Source organism: Sycon ciliatum, chromosome 9 (assembly GCF_964019385.1).
Source record: "Sycon ciliatum chromosome 9, ocSycCili1.1, whole genome shotgun sequence".
NCBI classification, from domain to species: domain Eukaryota; kingdom Metazoa; phylum Porifera; class Calcarea; order Leucosolenida; family Sycettidae; genus Sycon; species Sycon ciliatum.
Window position 1 is genome coordinate 359,342 of NC_088651.1, and position 22,819 is coordinate 382,160.

Here is a 22,819-nt window from a genome sequence, read left to right on the forward strand (position 1 = left end):
GGGTGGCTGATTGGCATGCCGCAAATACACCACTACTGCTGCCTCACTCGGTCCGCCATTTCACTCACTGCTTGATTCCAACGTAGCTAGTCTCCTTGCCGGCTTTCTTGATGTGCGCCAGCAGTGTGTCTGCATCCAGCGTGGACGTGACGAAGACTTTCCTCGTGTCCAAGTCACACTGGACGTCAGAAACCTCCTGGACGCGATTCAGGATTCGGGTGACGGCGCCGGAGCAGCCGCTGCAAGTCATCGCCACGTCGAACTCATGAACTTGGGCAGCCATCCTTGAGATCAGAGTATACTAGTAGTGAGGGCAGTAAGATAGTCGTCCAGGAATCAACAGAAAGCAAACCAGTCAAGCACAAAAAAATCCTGGCTCGCAGAAACTTCGAGTTCGAAATGTTTTTGAACAGATTCAGACTCATCGAGGAAGTGGACAAAATCAGGTGATCGCCCTCGCACAGTCGTGACTCGTCACGTAGGGGATTCCCCAACTTTTCAAGTGCTTTCAACACCCACGCTTTTCAAACTCGTCTGTAGCTGGACGCTTGGCTTGTAGCGATCAAGCGACTGATTGAAAGTGACAGAAAATGGCAGGGGTTTGTAGTCTGTTCTTCTAGTTACTGTTTGGAAATACAATAATAATATCCTGGAAGTGGAAGCGAAAGAGTAGTCCGACACTGAATACCTGTCCAGCAGCAGTGTTCAAACACACAGTCCCAGCTCATTGAGTCGTATCTTGTCGAGAACAACAATGTTTTTTTATTATCATGAAAACAAATGAACATCACTTTTCTGTTTGAAACCTTGTTTTGACTTTGCAAGCACTGCACCTAGTACCTGACAACAGCAGTAGAAGTATCCTTGTGAGCCAGTTAGTGATTTCTGAGGTGGTAGGAGTATGGAGCAGGCCGTAGCCCAAGCAGAACAACACCCTATTACTGTGGTAAGAACTGCAGCATTCTCTTAGCGTTGGGCCAGCCATTTTCGTCCAGTTTTCTTTCAAAATTTCATAGAATTCATATTCGTCAGGCACCACGGCATATGCGTGGCACATATGCTTGTATTGAGTGTCAAACCAGTACATACTTGTGGTGACAAAGACTCACAATTCTTATCACTCCATAGAAAACGGTCGATTCAAATGGTGGTAAAAACACACCTGGCAATATGGCAGTAAATACATGCCTGCCCTCACATGCTCTCTAGACTGCAAAGTTATTCTAGCACAGAGCTCTCCTTCTCACCACCACCACCACCAGTTCGCGCCTGGCGCCTATTCGATGCATGGCTGGTGGTATCCGACATGTAGCAGGCTGGTACATCGGGTAGCGCATGGCACATAGCAGATGACACAGCAACGACATAGCTGGATTGCGGCGTACGTTTCGTCCCCGCTGGACTCATCAGGCAATCTTCTTCGTGGCTGAATAGTACATTATCTTCCGCAGGGCTGTCTCCAGGGGGGGGGGGGGGGGGGGGGGGGTTCGGATGTGAAGACTGTTCGGATAAGGGAGCATGTCACACATCTACCTATAACATGCATATTCCCGTATGTAATACATCTTGTGCATCGCTTGGATGGTGCTCCAAGTGGCGAAAATCAGCAAAAACCTCGAAACACCTCCTGATCTAGTTTTTGTCCGGTCCGACCAGGCGATCCGGAGAATCGATCATCCGGATAGTTGACGTCTGGATAATCAGCGTTCTGCTGTAGTTCCACACAACACTTCTCAAGTGATGACGTAATTCCACAATGTCTACAGTACGGAATGAGTTCCTTTATAAAGTCTTGGTCTAGCATCTTTGAGATTTCAACGACGTAGCATCTGCTATTGCAGGGTTCTTGCGATGAAAACACTTGATAAAGCAGATTGTCGGGTCACCCCCCTCCCCCCCCCCCCCCCTCCCTCCTCTCTCACCATTCGTCATAATGTTGGACAACGCCCATGTGTAAACTAGCTGTTTCCATATGTTGAGGTTCAGCACATTTCTTTTTGAAATACTTCTGCGTACAACAACTGTTCAAACAAACGGCAAGGAGGCAACAATCTTAGAATCGTAATCAAGAGTCGTCCTCTTGATCACGCTTCTACAATAATAATTTATTATTGCTGTCATCCTTCTGTGTTGTGATCTAAAAAAAACCCACGAATTGCGTTGGATAGGCTTGATGTTACTCCGACGCTCTCTACTAGTACTCCAGAGGTGTGTGCAGGAATTTGACGAGGCGGGTTGCCCCCCCCCCCCCCCCCCATCCAGACAGCATTGATATTACTACATGAGTACATGAGTACATGAGTACATGAGTACCGTACAAGTGCCTTGCACCATGTACAAGTACATACACACACACAACAGAGACGAAAGGCTGTGTAGCTGTAAGTTAAAGTTTCACGCACTGTAGCGATCACCAGACAGCAGCATTCGAATGCCCCTGTCTGGTGATCGCTGAAATGCGTGAAACTTTAACTTACAGCTACACAGCCTTTCGTCTCTGTTGTGTGTGTGTATAGTATTGCTCTGCACATGTGTGCATTGAGCACTCTACCTCAAGCTGCCTAGACCAGCCTTGTTTGTACATGTACATATAATTATATTTATGTCAATCAGTCAATCACTCATGTGCATGCCGGTATTACAGTTTTTTAATTTTTTTTAGGCGCGAGGGTATTGCCCCCCCCCCCCCACGTCCCCATCTGCGCTCCCCCCCCCCCCCCCCCCCCCCCCCGCGTCCCCATGTGCACTCCCCCCCCCCCCCCCCCGCGTCCTCATCCATAGCGGGCTGTCCGGCCAAACCAGCTTATTGCTATTACCGTAAAGTACCGTTGGTCCGCCCCCCACGCCATGTCGCTTCCCAGCTGGTTTTTCGGCAGGGGGCGGGAATTAGATCAAGGCTGTCAGGTGCAGTACGATGTACAACAACGTCGAGGATCTGACTCGATGTGCTGAATTGTACACATTTTCATCCTGCACTGGCACGCATGGTGTACAGCAGTGCATGCGTCGGTTCAACATCGTATTTCGTTGTATACGCCGAAGTCGCTTCACAGGTAGAAAACCGACAGAGTGCGGCAATTAGAGAGTAGGCGGATCAACAGTACTATACGGTATGTTGCATGCTTATCCATGCCTTTGATCCTTGAGGGTGCTGCTGGTGTTGGTGTTTCCAAGGGATTCTGCAAGCTCAGTCTAACAGAGTCTGACTCCAGCCGTGAATTTGTTAAGTTTTACCAATGGCTGTACTAACTCTCGTCCTTTCAATCCACCCTTTTGTATCTTCTTGTTTGTGTGCAGTCTGTGATAATGCCCATGTATGTTTGTGTGCAGTCTGTCATAATGCCCATGTATGTTTGTGTGCAGTCTGTGGTAATGCCCATGTACAACGCTGCAGTATGGCTAGCGGAAGCATTGGACTCGGTACTCGGCCAGTCCTTGCGTCATGGAGTGGAGCTGAGTATATTTAATGACTCCAGTGTGGTGAGTATTAAAGGTGTATGTGTGTGTGTGTGTGTGTGTGTGTGTTTGTGTGTGTGTGTGTGTGTGTGTGTGTGTGTTTGTGTGTGTGTGTGTGTGTGTGTGTGTGTGTGTGTGTGTGTGTGTGTGTGTGTGTGTGTGTGTGTGCATGTGCGTGTGTGTGTATGTGTGTGCGTGCGCGCACGTGTGCGTGTGTGTTTATTTTAGGAGTTTATTTATTCCCTTCTCTTTGTTTGTTTTTCTCAACACTCCTACAGGATGACAGCATGGGCATAATCGAATCTTACCGCGAGAAGTTCCTTCATCGTGGTATTCGGCTAACAGTGACCGACGGCGGTTGTGTTAGTGGTGGTGATGGCTGCTGCCGTGGTCCACGTGGAGGTGAGTGGTGGTGATGGCTGCTGCCGTGGTCCACGTGGAGGTGAGTGGTGGTGATGGCTGCTGCCGTGGTCCACGTGGAGGTGAGTGGTGGTGATGGCTGCTGCCGTGGTCCACGTGGAGGTGAGTGGTGGTGATGGCTGCTGGTGTGGTCCACGTGGAGGTGAGTGGTGGTGATGGCTGCTGGTGTGGTCCACGTGGAGGTGAGTGGTGGTGATGGCTGCTGCCGTGGTCCACGTGGAGGTGAGTGGTGGTGATGGCTGCTGGCGTGGTCCACGTGGAGGTGAGTGGTGGTGATGGCTGCTGGCGTGGTCCACGTGGAGGTGAGTGGTGGTGATGGCTGCTGGCGTGGTCCACGTGGAGGTGAGTGGTGGTGATGGCTGCTGCCGTGGTCCACGTGGAGGTGAGTGGTGATGATGGCTGCTGCCGTGGTCCACGTGGAGGTGAGTGGTGGTGATGGCTGCTGCCGTGGTCGACGTGGAGGTGAGTGGTGGTGATGGCTGCTGCCGTGGTCCACGTGGAGGTGAGTGGTGGTGATGGCTGCTGGCGTGGTCCACGTGGAGGTGAGTGGTGGTGATGGCTGCTGACGTGGTCCACGTGGAGGTGAGTGGTGGTGATGGCTGCTGCCGTGGTCCACTTGGAGGTGAATGGTGATGATGGCTGCTGGCGTGGTCCACGTGGAGGTGAGTGGTGGTGATGGCTGCTGCCGTGGTCCACGTGGAGGTGAGTGGTGGTGATGGCTGCTGCCGTGGTCCACGTGGAGGTGAGTGGTGCGACCTGGCCACTGTAGCAGTACTTCAGTGAACTAGCAGTTCGCTGGACTTCATTGCAGTCCAGTGCATTGTTTTAGTGGAGTTCAGTGCAGTTCAATGAAGTTCTGTGGAGTTCCGCGGAGTTCTGTGGGATTTAGTGGAGTTCTGTGGAGTTCTGTGGGATTTAGTGGAGTTCTGTGGAGTTTTGTGGGATTTAGTGGAGTTCTGTGCAATTCAGTGCAGTTCAATGGACTTTAGTGTAATTCAATTGACTTCAGTGAACTTCAGTGCAGTTTGGTGAACTTCAGTGCAGTTTGGTGAAGTTCAATGCAGTTCAATGCAGTTCGTTGAAGTTCATTGCGGTTCAATTGACTTCGGTGCAGTTCAGCCAACTTCAGTGCAATTCAATAGCCTTCAGTGGACTTTAGTGCAGTTTAGTGCAATGGACTTCAATGCAGTTCAGTGCAGCTGCTGTGTACAAGTTCCTTGTGCGTTGATCTCCGACTACAGCACTGTCGGGCGCTGGAGAACGACCAGGCTAGGATTTCACCAAGCACAGTATACCAATGTATACACGCAGTGACTCAACTGTGCATAGACTGTAGTACAGGTCCTCCCTCATTATGACAAGTCCGGTTACTGTGAATATACAAAATTTCGGCGCTGCAAAATTTCGGCACTTCACGATTTTTGACATTTCGGCGGCGATTTATTTTCGGCGTGGGGTAGAGGGCATGGTATAGTGCGACAGATGCTGTGAAAACTTTCATCGGCGTTTTAATTTAGGCGTTTTGGGTCGGTGCCGAATATAGCCGAAATTAAATAGCTGCCGAAAATTTGTATATTTACAGTACTACATAAACCCAGTTAGTAAATAGAAATCTGAAATCCCCTGGCGAAACGTGGTCTATACAACTGTGTACAGGTCCGGTTACATCATAATTTGTTAGTACATCAAATTCATTATAACGACCCTTTGCCCAGGTCCCTTCAGTGCCGAACCCTCAGTATAAGATAATACTGACCATGCAGGACCAAGGCCAAAACACGTAGGCTAAAGCAGAAAGACGCAACGTATTATATCAATGTATTCGTAGACATGGACGATGTATTCGTAGATATGGACAATCGTTTGCATCCAAGGAAGAGCTATGTTGGAGTTTTCAATTATCTTATAACGAGTTGAAGCGTCGATAATTTATGTTGCATTGAGGGTAGCCCAAGTAAGTACGAATTAGTGCCTAATTCACCTTTAGGTGCAAGTCCTGTTACAAGTTACCGGGTGTTAGCGGCCGTCGTGAGTTCCCTTCGGGAACGGACACGATAATTTCCTTTTTTCCTTTTTTTTCTTGTTACAAGACAAGTCTCGTTATAAGATAACTTTTTCGATGGCCCAGAGATTATCTACAAGTGAGGGAGGACCTGTACGAGTAGATGAAAAACGAAGCTCCTCAAAACTCCTCAAAACTCCACAACCTCACCCGATGGGAGAGGTGGATTAGTTTCGAAGAGTTTGGAATAGCTACGTCACGTAGTACGTGGAGATGGTCGATGTGATCGGACGTCATCATCGCCATGACAATTCCACTGAAAAACTCTAAAAATGATAGAAACCGTTCTAATGGGACACTTCAACTAATCTCTTTATAAAATTTGTTTGAACAGGTGATGAAGACAATTCGAACGCGCCCTTAATTCCGTGTTTATTTATTTGTTTGTGCCATCGGCATGCCTGGTGCTATCCCGTGCCTGTCCCGTACCATACCATCGAGGACAGCATATAGCATCGGCATTTTTTTGCGTGGCACCAGTCAAGTTTCTAAAAGAATGCAGAACAATGTAGCCAAAAAATAATAACTTGGTGCAAAAATAATAACTTGGTGCAAAAATAAGAAAATAAAATGATAACACCCAAAAACGCTGAATATAAAATCAAGAAAAGGGGAAATTATAAACCACGTAGCGCTTAATGTGCACCGGATAATAAGTTGAATAATAAGAAAACCTATAAGAAAGAAAAAGGACCAAGAAACTACCAGTTATGCTATAATGTCCACTAACACCACCAGTTACTAAACAATCAGCTCATGAGATAACATTGCACGACACTGACTGACGATACTGACGTTCTACAACTAACTGGCTAACAGCTCTAGCACATCTTGGATGCGCACTCCAACAGCCTTCCAACTTGGAAGGTTCTAAGTTATAGAAATAACATAAGGAGGGGAAGGTGAACGCAACCAAGATAAGCAGGAGCTGAAAGTCTCAGCTGTGAAGGACGTTGGCGGAACCTTCCAAGTTGGAAGGCTGTTGGAGTAACTGGTGGTGTTAGTGGACATTATAGCGTAACTTGTAGTTCTTTGGTATTTTTTCAATTGCCGATCTGATGAGGGCAAACCCTAGGAGGCATCGGAGTTGCAATTGCCGATCTATCCAAAGGTGCTCGCCTGGATCGATGACCTCTTAAGCTTACAATTGCCGATCTGATGAGGGCAAACCCTAGGCGGCATCGGAGGTGAGCCATCACCATGGAGAACGGTTCCTTCCGCTTTTCGGCCAGCATTGACGCAATGCGCGTGAGGAAAGCAGAGGCAGCCTTGCCTTGACCACCGGAGGCACAAAACACCAAGGGGATAAATGATGCCTTCTCCACTTCTCGAACACGCTCTTCATAGTGTCGCCGTTTCTCCTTCTCGTGCTTTGTGAATGTGCTGCTGAGGGAGGGAGCGGTGTTCGAGCGGACAAAAGGGTTAAATACCCGGGCATCAAAGAATGTCCTCTCGAAACGGCCGCCCCACACCCCGCTGGCAGCAACATCTAGACGGGCACCATCCTCGCTGATTGCAGTGCGATGTCTCATCCGTTCCCCGGAAAGTGGCTGGAGAGACGGCTCCACACTTACGTCATGCGCGACGCGTGAAAGCAGTGAGGCGGTGATGTCTCGCAGCTCGTTATGCCGGAGTGACGGGTACCCTCCAATAGGGCACGACAGGGCATGCGCGGTGCTGAATGCCTGACCACAGACGCAGGTGGACGGCAGCATTGGGGGGATCCAGCCATAGCGAACATGGACGGCGTCGCGAAAACCAGCCTTGCTGAGGGAAAAAGCCGTGGACTTTCAGTGGCCGGCACGTGAGCCAATTGGAGGCCCCCTTCAGCGAAGCAAGCTCCACACAACGTTGCAATTCCTGTGAAGCGGCTGAGACAACATCCTTGGCGATGGTTGACTCCTTATTCCGCTGTCAGTTGCGGACTTCGAACTTCCTGTGCAGCATAAGCTGCGTGACGTCGGGCAGGTAGGAAATGCCAGAGAGGATTCCCTCAGCCAGCGTTTGGGTGATGTGGCAGGATGAATGGAACTGTTCTACTAATGAAGAGACGATGATTAGTCCCAGGCCACCCAAGCGACATGGTAGAGCCAGGATCTTCCGTTCGGCAGAGCCTGGAGAGGGGCGACCGAGGAGGGCTGGGAGTAGCAGGTGTACAACAGCCTGCTCCAAGGGCTCCAGCAGGGTAGCTGTGTTGGGTACAGTCCTGGCAACAAATGCCCAGCGATGCCGTAGACCGTGCGTAAAGGTGGAACACACTGCATGCGGCTGGGAGTGGGCAAATGTAGACAGCTTGTCAACCTCCTTGCACCATGTGTTCACCTTGCCCGTGACATAAGCCGCTACAAATTCCGGGGTGCCGAGTGCTGCACCGAGATGTCGGTACCCATCTGAGCGGACTTGGACACGTGTGTCAGCGAACAATTCAGTGGCACGCTCCAGATGTGCAGGCTTCACTAGTAGTACGGATTTCTCCGGGTTGAGGAAGTATCCAAACGCCTCACCGCGCTGCGATAGGATGTCCCACCAGTGGCGAAGTGGCAGCAGTGTTGACGCTGTTACTGAATCGTAACCAGCTCAAACTCTAGCGCCCACAAAGCACTCACACATCAACAACAAGACACTCTTTCTTGATGTTATACATAGTTTCATACAACAATGGATGAATAGAAGAAGAGGGAAGAGAAGGTCATAGTTACAGTACTTGAACAGTAGCCAGCAGCAGCTCACGACGCCATCAGGACCGAAGAGAAAGAGGATGAAATGAGGAGAAACCACTGCCTTTATACCAGGGTGTTGCCAAATCCCTGGTGGTTTATGGTTCGAGGTTATTCTTTGCCCCTCAGATTAACACACTTCCAGACGCACCAAGTAGTTGGGAGACGGATACTTAATATTGGACAAGACGAGGAAAGATTATTGAGTGACTAGCATTAGACCAAGGATTCGACTACGCCCAAGACTCTGCTGCGAAGTCTCGTTATATTATGTGAAATATTACTACAATAAATGTGTATGGTGCACTGGCACCTAGCAACAGCCAATCAGAGAAGCTCATGTGACTACTCTATCTACTACAAAGAGTGATGAGTAATGATTACATCACTAGCATAAATGGGAAAGACACAAAAAGGTAACACATGCAATTGTGGGATTTGAACCGGCAACAGTCATTACAATGGTCAAAGAATTAGCAGTAACTTCTATCAAGGGCTCACTGAGTGTCACCATGCATTGCCACTACTACTACAACGCTGCTGTAGCGTCATCGGCGTACCAACTCTGGGTGGCCCCACTGCTACGGCATTCTTCAATGTCAATGAGGGGGATTGTGACGATATCGTACATGGCCATGGCGAGCGGATCCCCTTGGGTGGTGCCCTTACAAGACTACACTGTCTCGCCATCCACAAATAGCTGGGCAGGGCTTTGGTAGGTGTTGACAAGAGTTGTTGCCAGCTCGGGACACAGGCATTGGACATTGCGGCACTATCCAGTACCTGTCCCGAACCGTACCATCAAAGACAGCTAGCTGGCCACAATATTCAAATACGGCTTTCGAATGCAAGATCATAACGTGAGACAACTTGAGAATGAGTATGTATGCGAAGTGTATCGGGGGAATGCATGCATGGCGATAGTGCGGGTTCGAATCCTAGGTTATGTCTTGAAAAAATAGGAGAAATGAAAAAATTATAACATCCTTATGCTTTTTCTTGCCGTGGTCATCAAGGTGGCAGACGGTGTCGTATTACCCTCGAATTACCCTCGAATGCAAAGAGAAAGTTGACTCTCGCTAGGCAAAAAAGTATAGCGTAGGGCCCTGAGCTGCCAAGCTCTCGAGTCTTTTCAATCTTTTTTGTACGTGTTTCGTCTTCCCCAGTCGGCTTTGCCAAGAATCGAGCTATCGAAGCTAGCTGTGGGGAGTACCTTTGCTTTCTGGATAGCGTAAGTGCTAGCTGTGGGGAATACCTTTGCTTCCTGGATAGCGTAAGTGCTAACATTATTGCTGTTAGTTTAGAATTGATAATCCTCGCTTTGGTCTGCCGGGTAGGCCGAATCGTGTTGTGTCTGCTGACTGGCAAGACCTGTCAAGGGTGGGGGATGTCCCAGATCCAGTGACACAGGGACGTAGTGTTAGTTCACCCAGTCCCACCCAAGTTGTGTTGTTGTTATTGCATGATGTCATTTCCCTGCAGGATGATGTCATGAGTGAGAGAAGACTTGAAGTGCAGCTAGCCATGGCGAAGGAGCATCGCAACGATGTAAGCTGGGGATCCACTGTAGATTGGGATCTGGTGTGTATGTTTGTTTGTCTGTGTGCCTGCCTGTTCATTCGTCTGTCCATGCATCTGTTCGTCCGTCTGTCCATCCGTCTGTCCATCCATCTGTTTATCCGTCTGTTAAAGGGGAAGTTAAGGCAAAAATTAAAATTTCACCAGTTGTAGTCTTCGGGGTGCTGAGTCGAATGGTCGTGGTCCGAGGAAGCTGAGACGCTCCCTTCCTACTTGAATCCCAATCGAACTCGCGCACTTCCACCGAAACTGGGTGACTGCGCCCTACGAGATGGGGATTTGTATGCAAAATGTCACTAAAAGCGCCATTTCGTTCTTATAAAAGCACGGATGACCGCGATTGGCCCATATGTTGTAGTCTTTTGGACGCTGAGTCGACTGGTTTTGGTCCGAAAAGGCTGCGATGCAGCGTTCCTCCTTTATTGCCAATCGAACATGGTTGAACAAGTGGTCACGTGCTCCTGGGTGCCCAAATCACCTGGTCACCACGCCAGCAGGTGACAACTTTCACACCAAGGTTCAACTCGAGTTCAACTCGAGTGACAGGACTGCACCCAAAAAAGGTCAAACAGGCTAGTAAGTTGTACCCTGCAGGCACGGTGACCAGGTGACTGGCGTACGCAGGAGCACGTGACCGCTTGTTCAACCATGTTCGATTGGGAATAAAGGCGGAACGCTGCATCGCAGCCTTTTCGGACCAAAACCAGTCGACTCAGCGTCCAAAAGACTACAACATATGGGCCAATCGCGGTCATCCGTGCTTTTATAAGAACGAAATGGCGCTTTTAGTGACATTTTGCATACAAATCCCCATCTCGTAGGGCGCAGTCACCCAGTTTCGGTGGAAGTGCGCGAGTTCGATTGGGATTCAAGTAGGAAGGGAGCGTCTCAGCTTCCTCGGACCACGACCATTCGATTCAGCACCCCGAAGACTACAACTGGTGAAATTTTAATTTTTGCCTTAACTTCCCCTTTAATCCATCTGTCCACTGGTCTGGCTTTTCCCCTGTCCATCCGTATGTCCGCCTGTCTGTCCGTCTGTCTCTCCATCCATCCGCCTGTCTGCACGAGTATGTCTGTCCTTCTGTCCATCTGTCTGTGCAACATTCGAGGCTTGACTGTACCTTCCCTACTGTCTTCTGATGCAGATCATCGGCAGTTGCTTTCACCGCTTGCCTGCAATGTCCACACATCGCTACACACAATGGGCGTGCAGTCTGTCACATGATCAGCTTCAACACCAGGTACATTAAAAGTCATGTACACTGTGTTCTGTGATGATGTCATGTGTATGATGTCATGTGTGTGATGCCATGTGTTAACGATGTGTATGATGCCATGTGTGTGTCTGTGTGATCAAGAGTCCATAATCCCCCAGAGTGCGCAACAGGGAAGGGGTTGTGGGACGGCGTAATCCGTGATGCACGTCATTCTTGGGTCGAACTTGCGTCATTCCGTCGACGCGGTCCACCACGAACACACTTCCCCTACTCATGATGTCACACTATGACGTGCAACACGGATTTCGCCGTCCCAGATCTGATCAGTGAAGTTGCACACTGTGGGGGATTATGGACTATTGGTATCATGCCATGTGTATGATGCCATGTGTATGATGCCATGTGTATGATGCCATGTGTATGATGCCATGTGTATGATGCCATGTGTATGATGCCATGTGTATGTTATCATGTGTGTTTGATGGGCGCGCGTGCGCGTGCGTGCGTACATGCGTGGTACCTGTGTGTTGTCTCAACTCTCAGGTCTATACATCGAATGGTCCAACTGTTGTCATGCCAACCTGGTTTTGCCATCGGTCCGTGTTTGAACGAGCAGGGCCTTTTGATGAGTCGGGCAAGGTAAGGCTGACTGAGGCTGCGTTTACATGAGAGTTTTCAACTTAGTTTGAGTTCAACCCGGGTCAAGTTTGAACACAGATTGACTGGAACGTTTACATGATGCATTGCGCATGACCCACGTGCATGGGTGTGTAGGATGTAGGAGAGAGAAAGAGAGAGAGAGAGAGAGAGAGAGAGAGAGAGAGAGAGGGAGGGAGGGAGGGAGGGAGGGAGGGAGGGAGGGAGGGAGGGAGAGAGAGAGAGAGAGAGAGAGAGAGAGAGAGAGAAGGAGTCCATGTCTGAATTGCTACAGGAGCTACAACCAACACCCTAGATCTGACATGCCAGTGACATCCGTTATGGACACAGAAACCAAGTTATTTTCTTCTTCTTTTTTCTTTTTTTTGTGTGTGTACTCATTACATGTGTGTAGGGTACGCCAGAGGACCTTCTATTTTTCTTCTCACACTTACGCCATGGCGGTGGTGTTGGTAGATGCGATGAAGATCTGCTCATGTACCGCTATCACGAGAATGCTGCCACATTCAGTATCAACAGGTAGAATCAACAATGTGTTGCTTTTAAGCTTATAAGAAGGTTGGCCGCTCCCCACACCAGAGCTTGCGCTTTTCCGCCAACTCCGCAAGCTGCGGTGTGGGGAGCAACCAACTTTCCCGTACACTTTTATATAAATTTATCGCCAAAGACCACTATATCGTATTAAAATTTCATTGATTTGATCGTTTTGGGGGAAAGATGCAAGCGGGAAAAGTCTGAAGAAAAAAATTATTGTCACCACCATTAACCCTTTGCGTGCTGAGTACGAGTTAACTCGCACTTTATGCATGACCTGATCCACTACGTACGAGTTAACTCGCAAAAACTTCGCGCGCTGTATCGCAGTGCATAGACCAGTGTACAAACTTTCGTAACTTCGTCAAACATGCACGCATCGCGACAATCAATACACCGTTGGAAAGATCTTCACCTCATCTTTCCGGGGGTATAAAGTTCTTCGCGATAGGATAAGAATTCATTGAGCGGCGACAAGATGAACACGGAAATCACGGCCCAGAGTGAACGCGCGCTGTATCGCAGTGCATAGACCAGTGTACAAACTTTCGTAACTTCGTCAAACATAAACGCATCGCGACAATCAATACACCGTTGGAAAGATCTTCACCTCATCTTTCCGGGCGTATAAAGTTCTTCGCGATAGGATAAGAATTCATTGAGCGGCGACAAGATGAACATGGAAATCACGGCCCAGAGTGAACGCGAATTTTTTTGTTCATAACTTCTTTTTGTTGCACAGCGTGCCAAGGGATTTCCCTTTTGGCACGGCGCATGCGTGATGGACATCAAATGAAGCGCTAGGATCTGAGCTTTGCAGCGCAGTTTGAATTGTGAAAATCTGTTGAATTTGGGCAAGAAGCCGAACAAGAATGTGAAATTGAGTTGTTGTGCCGTTCCGAGGCACGGTGGAGTAATTCGGAGAGGACCTGGATGTGGCCCTGATGTGTCTATGGAGCTGAGAGCTGCCAGGATGGATTCGCTTGGTCCTGATCTTTCCAACGAGCCCAGGACGATGAAAATCCATCAGGGTTGAGTAAAATCAGAATAAATTTCGTTCGGAGCTGTGAGTGCATACTCCACCAAGAGAGTCAGTGCGCTGGACGGCCAGTGGATTGGAGAAAAGGGGCTCAGCATGCAAAGGGTTAACTCGAAACAGAGACCTTCATTTGAGGCCAGCGGTGCTCTAACCACTGAGCTATGGTGTAGCTGTCATCCCAGCAGAGACTGTTCAACATAATGTGAATGTATTAATCTTTTCGACTTCATAACTCCTCCCTCTCCCAGTTTTTTAATGCACCTAAAATTACATGTTTTACAGGATGCGTGACGGTGACACTGTTCCCATTTCTTTACCCTGTGCTATTCAGGGAGACGATATTTGCCATCAGCCTTGCTGAGCTAGAGCAGCGGGTCTTGGCAACATGGCCATCATTTTCCATTTGGAACGCCGGCAAACTGGGACGCAAGTTTTACCGCGCACTCTGCAAGCAGTCAAGAGATAAGGTGAGCAAGGGCTGAGCAGGTCCTGCCCGTGTGTCTCGGCTGAGGTTGGGGGGGGGGGGGGGGGGGGGGCAGGGCTGGTCTGTATCTGGTATTCATATTTTACTAGGGCCTGCCGGCAATAATAATACTACCACTTTGACCACTTTGTGGTGGGTCTGATCTACTCACCTCCCACCGCTTAGGAGCTGTATCTGCGCCTTGACCTACAGAGGGTGGTGGCGTTCCCACGGCGGATGCTGAAAACACGGCCTCCAGCCGAGTCTCAGGTGAACCGTGATGTTTTATTATTTTACTAGTGCAGTCCACACAGATCTATGGTCTTCTTACAGGGTGCCCTAGCCACATAAAGATAGCGGAGTGGAATACAGTAGGTAGGGGTGTGGTGCGAATTGCCGCAGGGAGGGAGGTCCAGCGGTCAACTCCAAGATAAGACATATAGAGTGATAGCCGAAATACGATCTGGCACGGGGCAGAGGAATGACTGTAGGCATACAGGCTGGTAGGTGCCTGGCGTACACCGTCAGCAGTGCATGTCCCAGGACCGAGTCCTGAGCGACACCGCGTGACTGGCCGTGTATGCGGTTCCAGGTGGTTGACGGACGCGTTTCACTTGCTGTGGTCGGCTGGGCAGATAGCTGGAGAAACATTGCAGAACAGTGCCTTTAAGGCCAGGCGTGACCCAGGGTTTTTTTTCTTTTTCTTTTTTCGTCTCACGGTGGCCGTTGGCCAATAAGAGAGATGCAATAAAATAATGGTGATTATATGAGGCTATGAGATAACATGAGTTGAAAATATGATGATACTGATACTGATACTTGTAGTTCAAGATTTGATCGCTAGGGAGTGTACAGAGTGGGATGGAGCTATCGGCACATTCGACCTACTAACTTAGTTGGGGCTGCACTGGAGATTAGAGCAAGAGCATATGCTAGATTCGATGAGAGCAGAGAGTTGCTTCTTAAAAATGAGGAAGAGTTCTGAATGGATCTTATATCTCGGGGTAGACTATTGAACAGATTCACTGAGCAAAGAAATGGAGAGGAGGAATAATGAGTGGTGCCAGCAACGAGCAGAGAAAAAGCTCTGAGGTGCCTCAAAGCTCTGGTACTGTGTATGGGGAAGTGCACAGTGGTTGTTTGTATAAGAGGTGGGGCGTAATAGTGGTGCATGGAATGAGCTAGTACGAGCTGTTTCACTTGTTTACGTGATTTCAGTTTTGGCAGACTGACATGGTGCAACAGGGAGGAGTGGTGGCATGGCTTGAAGATATTAGGGAGTTCAGTTCCTTGGCTGAACACTCCGGTGTCCACCAAGGATGGTCAGACGGGCGGGTTACCAGTTCACGAGATGGTATGAATTGCTTCATGCCTTGTGTAATGATCTCGGTGACATTGTGACATGATTTGTTGGGACATTGACTGATGGCTGTGGTCCAGTCAGCTTGACGATAAAAATGAGAAAGTCGAGGCCAGTCCGCTAGGTTGTAGCGCCAGACTACTCGTTTCGTGAGAGGTTCCTCCGACACTTGTGTGGGAAATTTAGCTATCAGAGTTACATGGTCCGAGGCGCCAAGGGGAGGTTTGCAACGGACTGTTACATCAGAAAGATAGTCAGACATAATCAGATCCAGTATATTGTCCCCTCGGGTCTTCATCGTAACATGTTGTTCCAGGCCGTGGCTAACACACATATCCTCAGCACATTCCCCTGCAGGAGTAATTGTGTTGCTTCCTAACCACAAGCCGCGATGCACATTGAAGTCGCCAGCGAGGATAATCTTCGATCCATGCTGCCTAACTCTGTCAAGAGTTGCATCAAGGTGTTCGAAGAGTTTGGTGTCAGTGCCCAGACAGGAGCCTGGCCTGTAGACAGCGCCAATGACAGTGTTTGTGTGTGTGTGTGGGGGGGGGGGGGGGGGCGTGGAGACAGACACCCAGACAATTTCGTGATCACCACAGTCGATGTCATAGAGGTGCTGAAAGGCAATGCCGTCCCTAATCCAGACCGCAACTCCTCCTCCATGAGCGGTGCGGTCTCAACGAATGGGAGGGGCATATCCAGGTAGTGAGACTTCCGCCTGGGTGGCCTTGTCTGCAGTGAGCTTGGTCTCTGTCACGATAATAACATCAGGCTTCGAGATCTTCACTGCGTGCTGAAGCTCACCAAGCTTGGACAGCAGTCCAAATGCATTGGTCATGTAAAGGCGAAGTCGGGGAATAGAAGGGCGGGGAGAAGGCATGATGAAAAATAGAAAGATAGTCAGGCTAATAACAACACAAGAGAGAAAGATGACTAGTACTCACGCACGCCAGCCAGGCTTCTGGCTGATGGCAGGGGAGTGCAAATGAGTTGGCTTCTGTTTCCTGGGACGTCTATTCTTGACAACAGTGAATCTGCCGTCGTGTTCTGGTGATATCGATTCGTGCTGGCGCTTGGACGACTCAAGTGCATCAGAGAGTACTTTGTCGGCTCTTTCGGCTGCAGTGTAGTGATGCTGATCTTCTGCATCCGCTTCTGAGCCGCTTGAATCATTGGGTTCAGCTGCTGGATCATGTGTATTGCCCATTTGGTGTAGGCACATTCCGTCATGCTGCCCAGATATGAGACCTCCGTCAGAGGTGTTTGACATGTGGGCCAGAGACGGGGTGGGGTTAGGCTGCTGTGCGGAGGGGGTGGTGGCTCCTCTCTCTGACTCCTCAACCCAGCTGCTGTCGGGGGACAGAGCTAGAGTGAAATCGGGCTCACCTTCAGTGCCTCCTGCCGAGGCAGGTTCCGATTCCCCAGATGCATCCCTTTCCGCATCCGATCCTCCTACAACAGATGAGTATGAGTACGGTTTTTCTGACCCCACACCACTAGCACTGGCAAGCTGGCGGTTGGCTGTCGTACCAGAGCTCATAGGTGCGTTTTCCCGGGAGTGCTCATCCTGCTGCACATGCACTGATCTTGCAGCTGCAACCTCTTGACTATGCGTACTTTGAGGGCTTGCTGCTGACCTGTTCACTTCGGTGCATCCCGTACTTGTTGACTGACTAGCTGGAGGTTTTCGGCGCGGGCATTCACTGGCTTCATGGCCTGGTGCTGCGCAACGGAAGCATGTCTGGGGTTGCCCTTTGTACCAGATGCGTAGGGGCGTCTGACCCACGCGAGCAAGAGACGGAACTGGCTTTCGCAATGTCACTTTCAAGAAGCGAGTACCGGTTTCAACTGAGAACCCTTCGTGCAGGATTTTTTTTCCTAGCAGGAGACCCGTGAATCGTTGCATACTGGCTTATGGCCGAAGACAATGCACCGTCATGCAGGTGATACGGACAGCCAAACACATGCAAGCTAATGAGCTCGGTGTCTCCAATGACAATATCTACTGCCTTACCAGCAATTTTGAAAGAAGTGGACACAAGGCGATCCCTGGCGGCGGCATGATTGAGGGTGACAGTGCACCAGCCTGGTCTGCCATGCAGGTCCACTTGCTGGAGTTCCTCGGGCTTGACTCCATTACTAGCTAGTTCCTTAATGAAAAATACATGATCGATCTCCCAAAGAGGATCAAGTTGAAAGGAAAAAGTGATGCTAGGCGGAGCTCCAAACGTGCTCCCGCCCGCCATCGTACTAAATCTGAGTATGGGTGCGTTTGTGATGTCATAGGGGATCCTTTCAGTATTGGCTAACTGGGACTTTTGGCTTGTGTGTGTGTGTGTGTGTGTGTGTGTGTGTGTGTGTGTGTGTGTGTGTGTGTGTGTGCGTGCATGAATGCGCGCGCGCGCGTGTGTGTGTGTGTGTGTGTGTGCGTGCGTGCGTACGTGTGTGTGTGTGTGTGTGTGTGTGTGTGTGTGTGTGTGTGTGTGTGTGTGTGTGCGCGCGTGTGTGTGTTTGTTGGCATTTCTGGCATGTTGCACTCCAGGTGGTTTGTTTTGGCGATGTTGACAAGAAGAAGTTAGACCTCGGCTCATACACATGTGTTGAAGTAAATGTAAGTATGGTTTAACACATTTCTGCCGGTGGGTCAGGGAGATGAGTGTATATCATGAAGCCAAGCTGTACTTGCCTGAGTCTGAAACACAGCCATCTGGGATTTCTTTATGACTGAAACTGCCTGTCGGTGAATATAGGAGTGACAGCTCAGACTTAGCGCTCCAACACTGCACTGCGAGTAGTCACGCGCGAGGCCGCTGGGGCATTCACTCCGTGACCTCCCTCGCCACCATACTGGGCTATCGTCACATAGCCCAGCGTCACACTGCTGTTGTCTACACCCTACATGTTTTTAAACTGCCTGTCCGTGTACTTTATATGTCTTACTATTGTTTTCGCTGTTTTATTTGCAGGAGCGTCCGTATCCGTGTGTTCCGATTCGTCACTTCCGTCAGCTGCGCGCGCCTTTCGTTATCTGCATGAAGCAAGTGAGTAGTAGACAGTACTGTCTTTATTTTATTTTTATTTTTTCTCCGATTATAAGCAACACTCGATTGTTAGTCACACACGCTATTGTACCGTATTTTCCGGAGTATACGCCGCACCGGCGTACGAGCCGCACCCAGATTTTCGGTCACGAAATACAGCCCGGCTACCCTGTTTATCAACATTGATTTGACCATCGTAGTTTAAGCCGCAGCGACTTTTTAGGGGGTGAATTACTGGTGTTTATAAAGTGTGGCTTATACTCCCCGGAGAATATGGTAAGTCAGACTCAATTGTAAGGCGCCATCCGGCATTTATCGATAATTTTCACGAAATAAAAAAAGTTTAGTTAGGACCCTCCCACCCCCCTGAACAAAAAAATAGATTGACTTGACAGCTAGAATGCATTGATGTCTCACATATCAATATTTTTCAAGACGAAACTGTCCTTGACCCACCCGCCACCCATAAACGAAACTTTTTTTATTTTCGTGTAAAAGATCGATAATTATGGACAGCCCCTAAGTCACATCCCCATTTTGCAGGTCAGTCATTAAAAAAATAATGAAATTTTCATTTCAATATATCCTGTACAGTAGTAAGCCATGCTCTAGTCGCACCCCCTTACGTTGGCAATGAATTTTAGAGAAAAAGTGTTGACTTTTATTCGGGGAAATACAGTACACAGTTTTGGGAACAGGAAGAACAGGAGACCACTTGAGTGCGTCTGATCTCCTCATCTCCCACCGCTTTAGGAGCTGCAGCTGCGCCTTGATCCTTGAAGGGTGGCGGCGTTCCTACGTTTGCGGAAAACTCGGCCTCTAAAAAAAAAGCCGAGTCTGACGCGAACCGTAGTTTTTTTTGTAAGAACAAAGAACCAAGGTTCATGGTGTCCATTCTGGTGGTGGCAGTCCATTCCTCTCCAGACACTCCCTGGTTTCACTTTGTCGAACATTTGAATAGCTAACGGACTAATCCCCGACTTCTTGGTCTGGTCCCGATCTGTTTGGTGACAGTTGGGCTTAGATATGGCCTAGCTGTAGAAATTCAGACATGAGCGTCCTTGCATTTTGCTCTGTCTCATACCGCTACCTCGCTGTTCCTATCCCACACACTCTTTCTCCATCTCTCTCTCTCTCTCTCTCTCTCTCTCTCTCTCTCTCTCTCTCTCTCTCTCTCTCTCTCTCTCTCTCTCTCTCTCTCTCTCTCTCTCTCTCTCTCTCTCTCCTACGTGCACGCATGCACATACGCACACACACATGCACACACTCATGCACACACGCATGCACATGTTATTTTGTTTTGTGTTGTGTTCTTACTCTAGGACTTGACTGGCGGTGCGTTTGAGGAGAATCTGGCTTCGCTGCACCTCACTGAGGGAGTGGACTATGTCTTCTTTGGCTGACCGATGTCCAGATGTACCGGCCTTCTCATCACCGCTGTCTGCTTTCACAGGTGCAGCCATCCAAGTAGTACTTATGATCACCCAGTCTTGCTCAGTAACAGCTATGCAGTACTTCTGCTCATCACCAATTCTTACACAGATACCCCTGTGCAGTACTTCTCATGCACAGTTGCAAGGTGGAGCTACTTACTCAGGTACCTGTAGCAGGATGGAGCTACCTACCTGCAATGGCTACCTACAGTGGCTACCCGCAGTGGCTAGCTAGCTGCAGTGGATATACTGCTGAACAGTACTTGCCATGTCACTGCTTACACAGTTGCAAGGTGGAGCTTCCTACCTACAGTGGCTTGCTGCGGCGGCTAGCTGGTGGATATACTGCTGAAAAGTACTTGCTATGTCACTGCTAGTGCAGTTGCAAGAGTCGAAGACGGAGCTACTTATTTGCAGTAACTGTTGCAGGATGGGGTTCCTACCTACAGTGGCTAGCTACAGTGTATAAGTATACACTGCAGGTAGATGGAGATGACATAATGGAGCAGGATATGACATAATGGAGCAGGAGATGACATAATGGAGCAGGAGATGACATAATGGAGCAGGAGATGACGTGATGGAGCAGGGGCTTGCATGCGAAGCAGTGGATGGCACTCCTTTCAGTCAGTAACTTGCACATCTATCCAGTGCTGCATACTCCGCTGTGTTATTGGCGGAACCTCTCCCCTCCACTGAACTGCTGATCTCCGTCAGTAAGTGAAGTCCAGTGCCACGGCATCCTGAACCAGTATCGCTTAGCAAGCAAATGTTCAAATCCGCATGAATACTGCTCAAGCACCTCACGAATACTGCTGAAGTCCTCCACGCTACAGACTGGAGTGCAAGCAATGCGGAGACTTGCTATACATGAAGTGATAGCATGGTGAGCTGGCCTATCGCCATGCATCTTCTATCGATATCAACACACAGAATAGCCACTCACAGCACAGCGGCCAAGAGGAGAGCTAAAAATAACATTCTGTTGCTTCACCATTCCAGTTCGGTGCTGTGACGTTGGCCGTGTAATTCTTGGCGGAGTGAGTGAGACTGGATCGACACTCAATTCGTTGCCAGTTCTGCCGTTTTGCTATCACGTTCTGTTGCGACGCGACTTGGAAAAGCCATGCATTTCTGTCTGGTTATCAAGCGGACGCCTGAAAGACGACACGTCTGAAAGACCGGAAATGGAGGGACCACCGTCGCTGGAAGCGTAGATCGTGCAATTTCTCGTAAGGAGATCCGTTTGAACAGTTTGAACCGTCTCCGCTCTGCTGAGCGCAATGTGAGCATGCAGAGACTAGTGTACTGGGTTAAGATTGCCTGTTCACGGCCATTCCGTTTCTTGTCAGCACCGTCCATTCAGATGACATACTGTGATGCCCTTTTAGTATAGTATAGTATTTATTCATATTTCTCTAGGACAGTCCCCACAGACCTATGGTCTCCTTACGGGGTACGCGTATAAAGCATTGCCCATATAGAAGTGTGACTCGAAGAGAAGCTGAATTTTCGAAGCGTGCAGTGACACAGAAGCACCATCAGTGCTGGAATGCATCATGACATGCAAGGTGCAAAGCGATCGCTACGTAGAAGCATGTTTTGACTAGCTGTAGAAGCGTAACTATGAATAGAAGCGGCATGGTTTGAATCCCGGCTTATACGGCCGTAAGCACCTGCTTTTATACACGACTTTACGGTAGTCTCCCCAGCTTTTGAAAACCCGATTTTGTCGGAATTCAGGCACAAAACCTAGATGAATTTCAAAGATTCCGAGCTGTTTGGCGGCTGTAGATCATACTCATGGAACTCGTTGACACCACCGGCGATAAACCTGTTTATCCTATTTTAAAGTTCTTAGAGACGTGGTGCATGTACCGTACTTCCCCAATAAACGTACACGTCTCCAATACTAGTACGTCTCCCATAGTGGTACATGTTGCGTGTGGATTGAAACTATAAATGAACCCGTCTCTAATAGTAGTACATGCCGGAATGATGTGATGGGCATTATCGGGGTACTGTAAGGCGTGAAATTTTCGCGGCGTTTTTAGTTCGCGTTTTCAGAATCCGGACAGGTTTGCGAGGTTTTAATTTTGCGATTGCAGAATGGCATTCTTGCTAAACCTGTGGCGTTCTTGCTAAACCTTTCATGGATCTCCTTTTCGCGCTGTCTAAATTTCGCGATTTCCACGCGGTCGCGAATTTCGCAGAAATTAGACCATCGCAATAATTAAATTTTCACGATTTACAGTATATGTACATGTACGTGGATCCACCTACAGTCCATTCAGAAAAAAATGAACTTCTAGCTTTTGGCCATAAATGGGTCAAACGTTGAGTTTTTTTAGAATTTTTTTCTGCAATCCTCTATGGAATCCTCTTCCAATTATGTTTCTGAAGTTTTTTTCTCCAAAAAAGCAAGCCATAACAAGAATAGGATTTCGGCCAGGTTTTGCCCCCAAAGCATTGAATTGGGAAAAACCATAAAAATCCAGGCCATTTGACCCCGTCTGCAACAGTGCATTGTGCGGTTCGAACCCCAGTTCAGGTACCCTTTTTGGACCCTTTTTCAAATTTCAAATTTCGCAGCACTGCACTGTGTACGATGAAATCACGAAAAATCGCCAATTACGGGAGCTCGCCAGAGCCAGAGCCCATATTTTTATGAATGGACTGTAATTTCGTTTTTCTTGCCCGTTGATCATCTTTGTGCCTTTCTAGACCGCTTGCTTGGTACCCTAGCTGGAGTGTTATTACAGGCATCTACAGCAGAAAAGTATCATTACGATGAGTGGTATGACACACATGGCAGGCGATCAATCTTGCCAGAAAC

The 22,819-nt window shown here is 48.9% G+C and overlaps 1 protein-coding gene across 1 annotated transcript; it reads left to right on the forward strand.

The window, feature by feature from the left end:
* The first annotated feature begins 586 nt into the window (after positions 1–586).
* On the forward strand, positions 587–21,949 carry LOC135825116 (queuosine-tRNA galactosyltransferase-like). The gene is made up of 12 exons (XM_065337852.1): positions 587–946; positions 3,364–3,480; positions 3,735–3,858; positions 9,822–9,886; positions 10,138–10,203; positions 11,382–11,477; positions 11,997–12,092; positions 12,505–12,629; positions 14,015–14,150; positions 18,052–18,120; positions 18,476–18,550; positions 19,873–21,949. Exons 1-12 carry the CDS (start codon positions 902–904, stop codon positions 19,951–19,953), a joined length of 1,095 nt encoding a protein of 364 aa, XP_065193924.1. The 5' UTR covers positions 587–901; the 3' UTR covers positions 19,954–21,949.
* Positions 21,950–22,819: the final 870 nt, after the last annotated feature.